Here is a 15,281-nt window from a genome sequence, read left to right on the forward strand (position 1 = left end):
CTAGCATAACAAGTCAGGACTGATTGGCAACACATGGAACATCCCTTCACCCAATATTAAATAAAAGAAAATGACAGCATTACACAGATGCCATTACAATGATTGACAGGCTATTTTTCGAGTGAGTATCAAGAGGTACTCCTCAAACTTCAACAAGTATACCCTCTATGAATTTATCAGAAATTTTGGAGATAGCCATTTTAAGACCACCTTCATGCTTAACAGCTATAAAATTATTTCACAGAGGATGCCATGTTATGATATTAGTTTTTTATTAATGTTATACATTTCAACTGTTATTGAAATGTATAACATTAATAAAAAATGTAGATCAGTCACATGCATCAACTGACATATGAAGTATGATTCATTTGTAGTTTGCAAGGTCTTTCGATGGTTATTGGCATAAGTGAGAACTGATAGGTTACAAAGACATTATGAGAGACTTCCAAATGACAAAGAATGAGGCTCTGGTTCCTGTTCTGTGTATCATATGTTCCTTTCGATATGCTTTCTTCTTTTCTATGAATGCCTCTAACTTTATGAACCTACCATGATGATCTGCTTTTTCTATCCTTATAGACAACTTAACCACAAGCTTCCCTGGCTGAATTGATCAATGTTTTATCACAGTTTGTCAATAAGTCTCCAAGGTTTGATTCTTATCTTCATGCTCTTTCAATATTACTTGAATGATATTAGTATATTTGAGTCTACAGTTTACCTCTTAAAACTGCTGGACTTTGATTCATTTCCTACTCTACTGTTTAGATCTCCAACAAGGACTAATTTCTTCTCTGTGTCAGTTGTCTTCTCTAATGACTTGAAAAATTCCTCCCTCCTCCTTCTGTGAGACCATAGGCACAAATAAGTTTCATTTTCCAATTTCCCATCTTAATGTCTCCCCTCCCCCTTGATATTGCCTGCCATTCAAGAAGATTATTCTCATGCTTAGTGATGAATCCAATGGCTATTCCTACATTTCTTTGAACATCATTGCCTAAATATTGTATTTATTATTTAGAAGAATTTCAAATGTTTTTGTCTTATCTGTTTTGGTAAAAATCAATTATGTCAACCTGGTACTTCTCCAATTCTTCTGCTAGTTCCATTTCTTTCCCATTGATGCCTCTTATGCTGATTGTGGCATAAATTTTTGGCAAATAATTTACAGGGGTTGCTTAAAAGTCAAAGCTAAATAACTGTGTGGAGAATTCCACAATGCCTTTTAAGGATTGTGAAGAACCAAATGGGGCTTATGAGATAATGTTCAATCCTCACCTTCTTGTGGTGCACTATGTTAGTAGGTATCTACATGGATAGTGAACAATCGAGGATGAGCTGCCAATTTGGAATTTAATTAATACCAAATTGTATTTAAAGTTAAAGGGATAATAAATCCCTCATTATTTTAAAGCCGAATATGTAACTCGTCGTATTTATGTCTCCGAAAAAAAATAGCCTCTTGGCTCTTTATTGTAGTAATAATATATGGGTACACCTTTCTGGCAATTCGTTTAGTAAAGTATGTAAGTTCTGTTCACTTAAACCTTGGTATTATCCAGGTCTACCTACTCACTGATGAGACCTCAATAAAGGTCGAAACCGGTCTGGGTAGTGACCTTCCCTCATAATGCAAAACAGTAATACAACCCTCAGGAGCTGCATTTTACATTATAAGAAAATATTAAGGACAGTGATCGAAACTTGCTCCACCTTTGCTCCAAGTTGCCCTAGTGTTGTGCTACCAGGTGTTGACTTACGTTTGGACTCGGCGAACGTTCTTCGGCATGAAATTCTTAGATTTCGATCTTCGAGTTTCGTATGCGACTTTAAAATAATGAGGGATTTATTATCCCCTTAACTTAATTTACATCGCTGAAAAAAATAGCCTCTTTATTGTACCAAATTGTATTCTTATGACTAAAAACTAACACACAAAAAAAGATGGCACACCATGCTGGAATTTCATGCCACCTAGAGTATTGCCTTGTTTAAGCAGACAACTGTTCCCTATTTTCATCTGGGAACCAAGGCAAACAGTGAAAAGTCAGTTATTGGAACAATTTCCAACTCACCATCAGCAGAATATTAGATAGGCAATGTTAACAAACGAGAGAGTGAAACTGGTAGAAGAATGAGCGAAATATCATGCCAACATAATCAGTGTTATTGAGACAAAGAAGTCAAAACAGGAGGGATTCTTCTAAATAACAAATAGATGTTGCATTCAGGCAATAATTATCAAGGAAAGGAAGGAAAAGCTATAGTATTCGACACTGAATATGAGAATAACCTTCTTGAATGGCAGGTAATATCAATAGAGCGATGTAAGCAAACATCAAAATTGAAAATTGGAAAATGAAACTTGTTTGTGCTTATGTCCAACAGTAGAGAAGGCAACTGATATAAGAAAAAGTTTGTCCTTGTTAGTGATCTGAACAGCAGAATATGAAATGAATGCTAGACATATAGAAATGCCTTGAGAAAATGCGGAGAAAAAAGTCAAGCTATGGATTTCTGTTTAGGATACGGACTAGTCATTACTATCGTTCAACATAAATATGTGCAAAAATTTACACGGAGAGAAGACACAAGAATTAAAAAGTATCACTGACTATGTTATTGTTGATGATAATAACTTTATACTTGTCCAGGAAACAGGAGTACATAGGTGATTTGAAATATTAAATGATCATTCAGTTCTGAGCAGGATAAAATTGAATATATAATACTAAAAAAAAAATTGCATAAGAAAGTTTTAAAAAGAATCAAAGTTAAACAGCTGTCAGAGGGGTGTGTGTGTGTGGCTGTAGACACAAATATACAAACACTGTTGTTCAAAACGAGTTTGAAAACAGGAACTAAACTTAGGAAACTCAACAGCTGATTCTGAAGAAAACATTAATAATTCAGCCAGAGAACATGTGGTGAAGTTGTCTGTAAGAATCAAAAGTCAGAACTGCATGGTGGACTCAGGGAGGTAAAATGCATGCAACAAGATACCAAAAGGCAGTCATGTAAAAGAAGAAGGCATATCCAAAGTTCCTAGAAAGTAAGTCAGCATGTGCTTTGAGAGAATACAGAGATGCATATAAGAAGCATGGTCATGTATAAGAGTATGTAAACAAAAGTCATGGGAAGACTTTGGAAAGAATATAGAAAATGTTCAGGGAGTGGAGATGCTGAAGAGCTTAGAAACAGTAAAAAGATACTGAAAAAGGAATCACGAATAATAAAGGTGACATGAAAGCTGAAAATGAAGATATTGTAGCTGTCTGGAATAATTACTTTGAAAGATATTAGAAAATATTCAAGATGAAAGCAATAAGGGTGTGTGTGTGTGTGTACATATCAATACTTAGGCAGAAAAGGTAATCAAAAACCAGAAATGTGGAAAGGCAAATGGAGCAGATAATATTCATCCAGAAATACTCAAAATATATCAGTATAAAAATTTTATAGTGGTTGCACTGCATAATTCAGAAGGCCTGATCAGTGGATCAAATTCCCAACAACTGGAGTAGAGCTTTTGTAGTTCTATGAAAATGGAAATAAAACTGAATGTGAGAATTAGTTATACCCTCTAGGTAAAATTTATGCAAGCATACTTGAGAAGAGGCTAAGAAAAATTGTGGAAAGGAAACATGGAGAAGAACAAGCTGAGTTCAGGTAAAAAAGATGTTGTCATTTTCACTCTAAGACAAATGGTTGAAAAATCATGGGAATATAACAGGGATCTATATTTAAATTTTTTGTAGATCTAGGAAATGCATATAACAAGATAACAGGAGGAAAGCTGCTCACAACACTGCAATAAATATGTGGTAAACAGAACATTATACAGAGTAAGACATTTTTTTTATTGTCATCATATTTTTATCATCAGATCATTTAGGTATGATAGAAAATCAGATGTGAGATAAGGGCTGAAGGTCATTAGGCTGAAGATCAAAATTGGAGATATTCAATTGAGCTCTTTATTTTATGCAGATGATGTTATTACTCTTAAATTCAGTACAAGTCTGGGAAATCCTTAGCTAAATTGAATGACCGCTGTAATAAATTTGGCATGAAAATTGCCAATAAAAAGACAGACTGATAATAAGCAGGAACACTGAAATTGCCAGCTGCATCTTGAATGTGAAAATTACAGAACAAATAAATGTATTTCAGCCATTTAGACACAATTTTTAGTGATGATAGCAAATTAAAATATGGAAATAGACAACACAATAATCAAAACTGGTAAGGAGGGAGTCAACTAAATAAATTTATGTGGAACAAGAGAGAAATTAGTCAAAACATTAAACCAAATGTATACAAAACAGTGTTCAAATAAATTTTAACTTATCGATCTGAGGAGGTGGGTTAGAAATCAAGTAGTTGATTATAGGCTGGAGACCACTGAGATAAGAGTTCTGAGAAAAATTAATGAAGTGAACAGATGGCATCAAAACAGAATCATTAAAATCTCTTTTCTGCTATACATAAATGATCTTTCTCACTGAACAAATTTTAACTTACTGATCTGAGGAGGTAGGTACTATCCATAGTTCTGCTGATGACGGTACATGCCATTCCTCCTCATTTGATAAAATCCTGCATTGTACAAACATCTCAAGCTTCAAGACCTTCTGCAGCCAATACCTTAAACATTGATTTTCATACCATTCTTCAGTGAGGATAACATGGTTACTTTAAATGGTACTAAGAAGTAATCTTGCCTTCTTTCTCAAATAAAGATCTCAAATAACTTCTTCATACATTTGATAATACACAAATAACCAGACAAGATCAGATCTCTTGTCTTGGATCGATGTTTACTTTTACCATAAATGCATAATATCTTCAAATTCTTCCTCAAATGGTAAAAAAACTAAGATCCTTTTCTGATCAAAATGCTGCTTTTCACATTCAGAGAACTCTATATAAATTCCAATTTTGTCCCACTTTAGAATACTGTTCATGTTCACTCTATAGAGTATTTTTCTCTCTCTCTGACTCTCTTCAATCACTAACTCAGAGATGGTGTTTCATTTCTGTCTTTTCTGCAGATACTTCCATGGACACTGTTCAGTGAACTGACATTCCTCAGCTCTCCACTGGTTTTATTGAAATGTGCAGCAGCTGCCCAACATCATTTCATAGTTCGACTGCAAACTCACTGAACTTATGTCTCCTCTTCCTCTTTTATTCAACCTGCCTCTGTTCTTTGGAATAGTCTTCCTCATAAAGTGTTATCCAACAACTAACCTTTAGCTTTTCAAGAAAAAATGTCACTAGCGCCTACCTTTCTCAACCTTTACCTGATTATGGTACATTGATATACTGCAAGTTCTGCCATCTCTCTCTCTTGTGTGGGATTGATACATATCTCAAAAAAAGACTTTGTAAATCAAAAGAAATGCTAAAAACTTAAAATTTCATGATACTACTTATATCACTTGAATAAATTTAAGGATGGTATATTTTAACACAATTGATAATACAACCTAATGATTATCAAGAAAATAAACTTACCTTGCTTTGCCAATAATAGAAAACATAACTTCTTTTAGTTTGCTAAGTGAGGGATCTCTTGAAGCTGCTGATGATTTTAAATGAAATCTGGATGGTTTCTGCAATGGCTGTTGAACTTCAGAGACTGAAGGAGTAGGCTGATTTTCTTCATGATCTGCATTTTTATTTTCTTCTATAGTAACATCAGGATTGGCATTCAAATTCTTCAGTACATCATAATTGATTTTGCATGATATCTTTTTATGCTGAAGCATCTTTTCAATGGCTTCCCCTGCAGAATTTGCTTGTAGGTTCATTTTTCTTCTTGGTTTTCTTTTCTTGTTAGTTAAAAAATTATTCGTTAGCAAAAAAATATGTTCCTGTGCTACAGATAATTTCCATAAAGTGCATAGCAAAAATACAAATCATGACCAAATTAAGACCAGATTACAAATATCTTATGAAAGAGAAGGATAGATTAGCATATAATAATAATAGCAAAAACCACATAACAAATTATCAAAGTGGTGTATAACAATAGCCAAAAAAGTTTGGACAATTTTGTAAATTATATTTTCCACTTTAACGGTATTTCTAAGTGTGATGTTTATTACATAATTACAGCTATTCATGAAGTTGCATAAATCCAAGATACTTCTGTATGTATATAAAAATACCCCCCCCACACACACAAAGTAATCCCTCAATCATCCAATCCAACAGTTTACTGATCAGATAACTTAAGGTTGCAGTTAATTGAAGAATAGTTATGTGGTGCTATGCCAGAAGTTGGTTGACCTTACCATTTAAAAGTTTGTTAACAGAGGGTCTCATCAATTGAAGATTGCATAATTGAGAGATCAACTGAATATGCAAACTTTGCTGGTGTACAGACATGAATAGAAATTTATGTGACTAAAATGTCAGAAGGAAGGAAACAACAGAATATACTGTAAAATGCTTGTATAAGCAATTAATTTCATCCTTATTACAAAGGACCTCTTTGGGTGTAAAAAATTATAAAATTAAAAATGAAACAGAAAACAGTACATATGCCTATTTCTGATCACTGGTACATGATTATGTTTGCAGAGTAGATAGATCATTGCTTGGAAGCAAGAAGGCAGGTTAATGCTTAGAATTATATTCAAAGGCATGGAGTCTAACATGATCTTTATATACTCAGATTTTTTTTTGGTCTTTCAGTAGCAGTTGTGAAGGATTTCATACGGTTTCTATAGTAGCTGGTGTTTTTCTGTTAAGTCATCATTCAAGTTGGCTGTGGATAACATATCTCTAGAATTCCATGTCTTAAACATGCTCTTTAGTACACTGCTCAATAGATTTTTCTGTGTCCACAGCATGGGATATTTTAGAGGATTATGTTGAAGATGATATTTATTTTTATTTTTTATTTATTTTTTGAGAATTTATCACACAATAAAATTATAAGGTTTTTCCATTAGTCATTAATGAATAAGCTGATTATGTCCATGATGTTTGTCCTTCATGATGGATGTTGTTAACTGTAGAAACAAAGTGCTCAGTTTTTTTTATGAATGATACTGACTGACATGTCAAACCCTTTAACAGACTACAAAAAAATTCATAATCTTACCCAAACAGTATGTAACATCTAGCTAACATCTATATGGAAGCATTTGAAGAGAAAGTGATTAACACATATCCTTTAAAACCTATGGAAAAAGATGTCCCATCAATGTCTTTTTAATATGGATCTCTTTAAAAATTTTTACACTATCTCAACAACTAATATCCAAAAATAATATTATTTCTGAACTAAAGTCTATGGATTCATTGCCTTTAATAATATAACACTAACCAGATCATTTGAAAAGCTAAAAAAATTACCAAAAATATTTTCTGTAGGATACCTACCTATAGAAAAAGATGTTTTTTATTCTCCACATTTTAGGCATTATTTTGGCCTTAGAGTCTTATTACTGATGAGTGGGACAAAGAATTCCAATTCCTTATTAGTCTATTAAGCAAGGATAGCCCAAGCCCTTTTTAGGAAAGTTTCTGATGCACTACCCCAATGAGGATGGTATTCTAAGAATTAGGAGATTTCGGATTTATGCAGTGCTAGGAGTTGTATAGGAAAACTTGGTGTCCCTTCCAAACTTTGAAGACTGAAGATACGATGAATGTGAGATGTTTGTGCCAAAAGAGGCTAGAGATATGATTCAGCCCCAGAAGAGAAATCTGATCTTGACTGGAGATCAGTATATTACCAAAACTAAGATAAAAGTGTTTTTGTAAAATACATAAGTTCGTTAATTTGTCCTCGCTCCATTGAAGAATGGCAAGGAAATTAATGGTTATGGAAGATCTTAAAGTTTAGATAATTTCAACACTACAAGATTTGTTAAATAAAGAAAAGGAATAGGGTATACTGTCATCAGCAAAGCAACACATAGGATCTGAAATTAGTGAGAGAAGTTCATGAATGTAGAAGAAGGGTGTGAAAGTACTGGGCTCCATCCATCATAACATTAAGTGAACAACTGTAAGACCATAAGATAGTAGCCTGGTAAGTAGGGCTCTATGCCAGAGCAGATCAAATATTCTACAACTGTCAAGAGTGATCACCTGAGTTTCTCTAAACTTTTCTATAGCATGAGTCAAAAGGTGATTAAGGCTGACTAGGAGATCTGCAATGGATGAATCCATACAGGTGATCATTAATTAAATGGTGGCCTCTGGGCAGAAAAGAAATTGGTAGTTGATAATGCTCTTTATCATTTTCTAGAGATTTGAGATGGGCTGAATATAGACTTCCATGCAGCTGGATAGATGCCAGGTGAATATGAAGGCTGTACAGATGACATAAGACAGGATAAGCTCCTATACTATCTATAACTGAGGAGTACAAATTTCAGACAAAATTTTGAGGAGAGACCATCAGGATCAGAATTATTGGTATCCTTCTTAATATCTTTATTTTTAATATGACAATGCCACTGATGTCATCTGTTCATTCCTCAAATTATTTCACAAAACTCTCATGACACGCAACTGATATATAGACTATCTATTGCTCAATAATAATGTTCCGTTTACACAATGTAATTGTAACATTTTAATAAATTTTCTTTTGGCACCTTGTCATATGCTTTTACCAGATCTATCTTAAATCTGTCTTAAAGTAAGAATCTGATCCTGACAACCTCTATTTGACTGGAAACAAGCAAGTTCCCCTTCCACAACTTTTCTTAGCCTATTCTCCAGCATACTTTCATAAATCTTACCTAGAACACTCAGTAGGGAAATTCCTCTGCAGTTCTCACATCTTCCTTTCTATAGATAAATACAATGACAACTCTACTCCAATCACCTGGAATTCTACCTTCAGACTGAGCCTTCCGAATTATGTAATGCCAGCCGCTGTTACTTCCATATTTGAATATCTAGTTGAAATTCATTTACTCCAGCTACTTTCACATTTTAGGAGTCTGATTACTTTTTTGATATGTATTCCTGATTGTACTCCACTTAAATGTTTTCTACCATAGTACTGTTGATACCCATGTCATTTAGTAATGTTTCAAAATAATTACTCCAGCCATCTAGAATATCTATATCTTATCTTCTCTGATTCATCTGAAGTAAATTCTTCCACTTCAAAGCTTTTTCAACAACCTCCAGAAAATTTTGCCACCGTCATAATATTTATCTTCTATACTCTTACCATATTCTGTAAGCTATATAACTGGGAGGAGACCTCCATGTAGTCTTTTAAGGAATGTAGAGAATGGACTGGAGCTTCTGACCTAATATCCAATCCTCACCTTCTCGCCATGCACCCTGTTAGGTATCTACCAGGACACTGAACAAACGAGGATAGGATGGCAAATAGAATACAATTTGGTCGGATTTAGCTGACCAAATTGTATTCTTATTGGCTTAAACCACAATGTAAATGATGGTACAAAATGACAGAATTTCATGCTGGCTGGGGTGTCACCCAGATAAACAAGGGACCCCCCCCCACACACACACTCTTTTCATCAGAGTACCAGGGGGAAATAGTGAAAAGTCAGCTACTGGAACAAATTCCAGATCATGTTCCAACTCAACAGAGGTCAAGATTGATATCAACATAAGAAGCATCAGGGAAAAGGAACTAGCATAGAATTGGATAAGTACCAAATCGACATAAAAAAATTCACCTGTTTTTGTCTTTTTTGTTTCAGTCATCCTTATTATGTCATTTGTTTCACTCATCCTTATGTCGATTTGGTACTTATCCAATTCTATGCTAGTTCCATTTCTTTTTCCTTGATGCTTCTTATGTTGATACCAATCTTGACCTCTGTTGAGTTGGAATAATACAAGATATTATATTAAGCCAATGACAATCAGGGAAAAGAGGGAGCAGCAACAGTATCCAACACTAAATATGAGGATAATCTTGAATGGGACAATGAGACTTATTTGTGCTTATGGTCCCACAGAAGGTTCTACCAAGGAAGAAATGGAGGAATTTTTATGAGGCATTAGAGAGAGCAGCTGGCTCAATGAAAAAAGAAAAAGTTGGTCTTTTTGGAGATCTAAACAGCAGAGCATAGGTTTTGGGAAAATTTAAAGAAAAGTGCAAAACTAACAATAATGGTAAATGCCTGCTGAATTTCTTTTCAGGACATGGATTAGTTATTACTGACACCACATTCCAACATAAAAATGTGCACAAAGTCACATAGAGTAAAGATGTAAGAAATAAGAAAAATCTCATTGACTATGTTATAGTTGATAGCAATGCTTTCCAACTGGTTCAGGACACAAGAGTATACACAGAAGATTTGAAATAGGAAGTGATCATTATTTAATTTGGAGCAGGAAAAAATTGCATTTCATATTGAAAAGAAGAGTGTATAAGAAAGTTTTAAAAGAAATCAAGGTTGAGAAACTTTCAGTGGTGAACTGTAGACTCAAATACACAAACATCATTGAGGAAAAAAATGAAAGAATTTGAAAACAAGAACCAAACCTTGGAGATTCAGTGGCAAATCCTGAATAAAACACTGAATGATTCAGCCACAGAGGCATATGGTGAGGTTGTCTGCAAGAATAGAAAAATCAGAACTCCATGGTAGACACAGGAAGTTAAAGAGGCAGTGAAGGAAAAGAAGAAAGCATATCAAAAGTTCCTGGAAAGTAAGTCAGCTTGTGCTCTTAGAGAATACAGAGACAAATCCAAGAATGCTAAACACTGTGTAAAACTAGCAAACAAAAGGCATGGGAGGACTTTGGCAAGAATATAGAAAATAAATATCAAGAAGGTGGTAAGATATTCTGGAGGTTGTTGAAGAAACTTAGAAATGGAGGAAAGAGTGCTGTAAAAGGAGTTAGAGATGATAAAGGTGACATGAAAACAGGAGAAAAAGATATCCTTGAAGTATGGAGTAATTACTTTGAAAAACTGCTAAATGAAACAAGCAGTGATGACAGCACAGTGGTAAAAAATACTGACCAGGCATGCAGTCAGGAATACATATCCATACTTGAAGTATTCAGAGAATTGAAGTTTAGTGGGCATATTTGTAAAGATAGCCAAAATAGTAAATCAGATTACTTGGATGTTGAAGAACATACTGATAAGCAGGGATAGGTTGTTATTATCCCTCTTCATAAGGCTTTATATAATAATGTTACATCTGGACTACAGCATGTAGCTTTGATCTCCTGGATTCCCATGGAATAAAGAAGTGGCAGAGAGGATTCAGGAATAAGTGACTAAGATTTTTTCAAGTCATGGAATGACTTGTTACAATTACATGCTATGAGGATGGATCAAAGACCTATGGATAATAAAGGCCAGTTGATAGGAAGAAAAGATGAGATATGAAAGAAACATGTAAGCTATTAAAAGGGTTTTATAGGATCAATATGGACTTCTTTTTTTTTTTTCTTCTTTTCAATACATGGTAGGAAGGGAGAGAGAAAACAAGGGATCACTCCTGGAAATTGTGTAAGAGTGTGGTTAGTAAGGAAAACATAGCAAATCTCAAGTAAGCCATTACCAATACAAATATGAAAAAAATGAGATAAGAGTATATCACAGTGCATGTATCATCTCTTATCATGGAGACTTTTTAGATAATTCTTTGAAAAATTGAAATCATGTGGGTTAGGAGATCATATTAAAGGCATCCAGATCTCAATTAAGATCAATTCTTGGTTTCCATTGAGGGATCTATGTAAGTGGATTATCAGTGGATGCACTGATATGTTCTGATGAGAAGTTTTCTTCTAAATAGGACATGACAGCTGGATATCATTCTATAATACTATTTCTAGTAGATGCTTGTGCAGAAAGTCCATATTTTTTCCTTCTTTTTATAGGCCATGTCACAAATCTTTTTTTTTTCTAATTTTGAAAGTTCTGCTCATTTTTATCAATATATGGCAAACTCCATGAACAATAACTTTGTATGTTCCTGAGTATTTGTGAACAGAACGTGCCATCTTTTGGTGATCATAAGAAGCTTTGGATTATTTAAGCAGACTGGTTTGTAAGCAACTTTGATGTTATGTTCTTTTAGTAGTGCAATGGCTTAGCAGATAGTTTTCCAATTCATGGAATTTATAAGGAGTCTCTGAATTGCATGTCAGAGATCTTTCAACATGGTTTATCCATAAGTAGTAGTTTCTGGCTTCTGTTGCCATTAATGATGAACTAATGGAGCAATAACTGGAGTTCTTCTTACTGTTTGTTCTCATTCTTTAAATGTAGAGGACTGCTGTGAAGAGAGGTCATGGAATCTAGTATGAAGGTAGCAAAATATGTTTTTTTAATAGATATCTAAGGAAATTTCACTTTCTGGTTTTCGAGAGAGCAAAAACATTAGATACCCTAAAATAACTGATGAAAGTAGCATAGATATTTTGTACTGAAACTAAGAGTACATCATCTGTGTGTGTGTGTGTGTGTGTGTGTGTGTGTGTGTGTGTGTGTGTGTGTGTGTGTGTGTGTGTGTGTGTGTGTGTGTGTGTGACAAACAAGCAATTCAAAGAGTCAAAATACAAGTTAAATACAACAATCATTTAACCAAAAATGGTTATTGTATACTAGAAGGATCATATGTATATATTCATCTGATATTTACATAGCAATGAGAATCTCTTAAACTTTCGAGAGAAAGAGGCAATCACTCCAATTCAACTTAGTTTGATGTAAAAGAGCTTCAAAACTTTCTTTGATGAGACATTCATATTTACATATTTAAAACTGTCTCATTCCAAACAATACTGTTTGGTTTCAATATTGTGTTGTGCAAGACAAGCCTTCTGAGGTTTAATATATTCACAATGTAACATTCTTCTTCGTCTTCTTTTCAGCCATTTTCTGTCCACTGCTGGATGAAGGCCTCCTCCAGTTCCTTCTGCCTTTCTCTGTTCTCAGCAATGGTTGGCCAATTTTTCCAAACAAAATTTCATAATTCATCACTCCATCTTCTTTTAGGACGTCCTCAGCCTCGCTTCTCTTCTTTTGGAATCCAGTTCGTTAGTATGATGGGCCATTGCTCATCTTCTCTTCTGGATAGAAGTCCAGCCCATTTCTATTTAGTTGCTTTTGGTGAAGAATGATGTCAGTGATACGAGTTTCGCTTGTTATCCAGGTGTTCTGCTTCTTATCTTTTAATGTGATGCCTAGCATCAGCCTCTCCATTTTTCTTTGAGTTGTTGCTAGTTTATTTGTCAGTGCTGTTGTTAGAGACTAAGTTTCACAATTCTATGTGATCACTGGAAATATACACTGGTTAAACATCTTCCTTTTTAAACAGAGTGGAACATCATCATTTTGAAAAATGCTTTTCAATTTTCTGAATGCACTCCAAGCAAACTGAACTCTTCTATTTATTTCCTTTTGGAGCCCACATTTAGATCAATGAGATGACCTAAATATGTATATGAAGAGACTCTTTCCATGAAATTGTTTTTTATTATTATGTTTTTGGTGTTACAAAATGATTAAACACGATTTTAGTTTTTTTGTTTATTTTTAGGTCAACTTTTCTGCTTTCATAATATAGGTCTTCTATCATTATATTAAGGTCTTCTGGAGTGTTTGCAAAAATTATGATATCATCTGCATCTCTAAGGTGTGTTAAGTTTCTGTTATTAATTTTCATACCACACTGCAACTGCAACAATCCAACTTCACACGAGTAGCAATAAAATATCAATTGAAAAAGGTGTCTGGCAAGGAGACTCTCTATCACCCAAAATCTTTACAGCAGTCCTTCAAGAAATAATTAACAATATAAACTGACAAACCTTAGTATGAAATGTAACAGAGATGTATACTAATTCTTTTTTTTTTTCACACAGCAGCTTGTCCAAAAGCAGACTAAACTGCTTCTATGAAAAGAGGGACTCATTTCTCCATAGAAGCAGTTTCAAATATGAATATCAATAATAATAATAAAAAAATCTCCTGACTCCTTTTATCCTGGCCTAATTTAAATTGGAATGTTTGCTACTCTCTCTCCTGAAAGCTTAGGAGTTCTTATTCTATGTAAATATTATTATTATTATTATTATTCAGGCCTCCATGAAGTCAAAAGACTCATCGTGGGAGGTCCTTCCCAAGAACATAAAGTCTGTCAAGACTCATCGAGAGGAGGTCCCCCTAAGAAACACAAAGTCTATCATACCACTCCTTAAACTCATTGACCGTTCTCGCTCTCACCACTCCATCAGGCAATGCATTCCACAGTTCAACCACCCTCCACGCAAAGAAACTACTCCTCACCCTCTTGCTCACAGTTTCCTTTCGTAAATTCCAGGGATGGCCTCTTGTCATCACTCCTTCCCGCTGTTCAACCAAGCAAAAGAACTCCCCAGTGTCAACCCTGTAACTACCCCTCAACAGTTTAAAAGTCTCAATCATATCACCTCTCCTTCTATCCACCAAACGCTGCGGTCCACATTCCTTCAGCCGATCCTCATAACTATCCTTGTACAGTCCTGAAACCATCTTTGTCATCTGTCTTTGTATCCTTTCCACAGTTAATTTATCCCCTTCAAATCCTGGGGACCAAATCTGAGAACAATAGTCCAGGTGTGGTCTGATCGGAGACTTATACAACGGAATGATAACCCTCTTATCTCTGCAGGTCAGTGTCCTTCTCATAATTGCAGCAATCCTCTGTATTACCTTCACCACCTTTGCAATATGTCCCCTAAACTTCAGGTTTTTATCAATCATCAACCCCAGATCTCTTGTCTCCCCTACTTCCTCCAGTATAACTCCTCCCATAGAGTATGCAGTGCTCCATCGATGTTTCCCAAACCTCAAGACCTTATATTTTGTTGCATTAAACCGGCACCCCCATTCATTTGTCCATCTATCTAGCTTATTCAAATCTTGCAGGGCTGCTGCATCTATGGCCTTTAAAGGACAAGATACAGCAAGAACTAAAATAGTAATAGATAACAAGATCTTAAAACAGGTGAATTCATTTAACTACCTAGGATGTATTATCACATATGAAAATGAAAAAGATATAAATGTAAAAATTGCAAAATATTTAAAAATAACAGGTGTAATTTCAGGTTTCTATCAATCATCAACCACAGATCTCTTGTCTCCCCTACTTCCTCCCAGTATAACTCCTCCCATAGAGTATGCAGTGTCCCATCGATGTTTCCCAAACCTCAAGACCTTACATTTTGCTGCATTAAACTGACACCCCCATTCATTTGCCCATCTATCTAGCTTATTCAAATCCTCTTGCAGGGCTACCACATCT

At 34.7% G+C, this 15,281-nt stretch overlaps 1 protein-coding gene across 2 annotated transcripts in view; it reads right to left on the reverse strand.

The window, feature by feature from the left end:
- Positions 1-15,281, reverse strand: part of Brf (Brf RNA polymerase III subunit) — a 375,147-nt gene that overhangs the window by 56,377 nt on the left and 303,489 nt on the right. For both annotated transcript variants that reach the window (XM_090407063.1, XM_090407062.1), the window contains one exon: positions 5,524-5,840. In XM_090407063.1, the coding sequence (XP_090263189.1) occupies positions 5,524-5,840 (317 nt within the window). The remainder of the gene's footprint in view (positions 1-5,523; positions 5,841-15,281) is intronic.

The sequence above is a fragment of the Typopeltis vanoorti genome, chromosome 17 (genome assembly GCF_054136105.1).
Source record: "Typopeltis vanoorti isolate ZY-2024b chromosome 17, IOZ_Tvanoo_1.0, whole genome shotgun sequence".
In the NCBI taxonomy this organism is placed as follows: domain Eukaryota; kingdom Metazoa; phylum Arthropoda; class Arachnida; order Uropygi; family Thelyphonidae; genus Typopeltis; species Typopeltis vanoorti.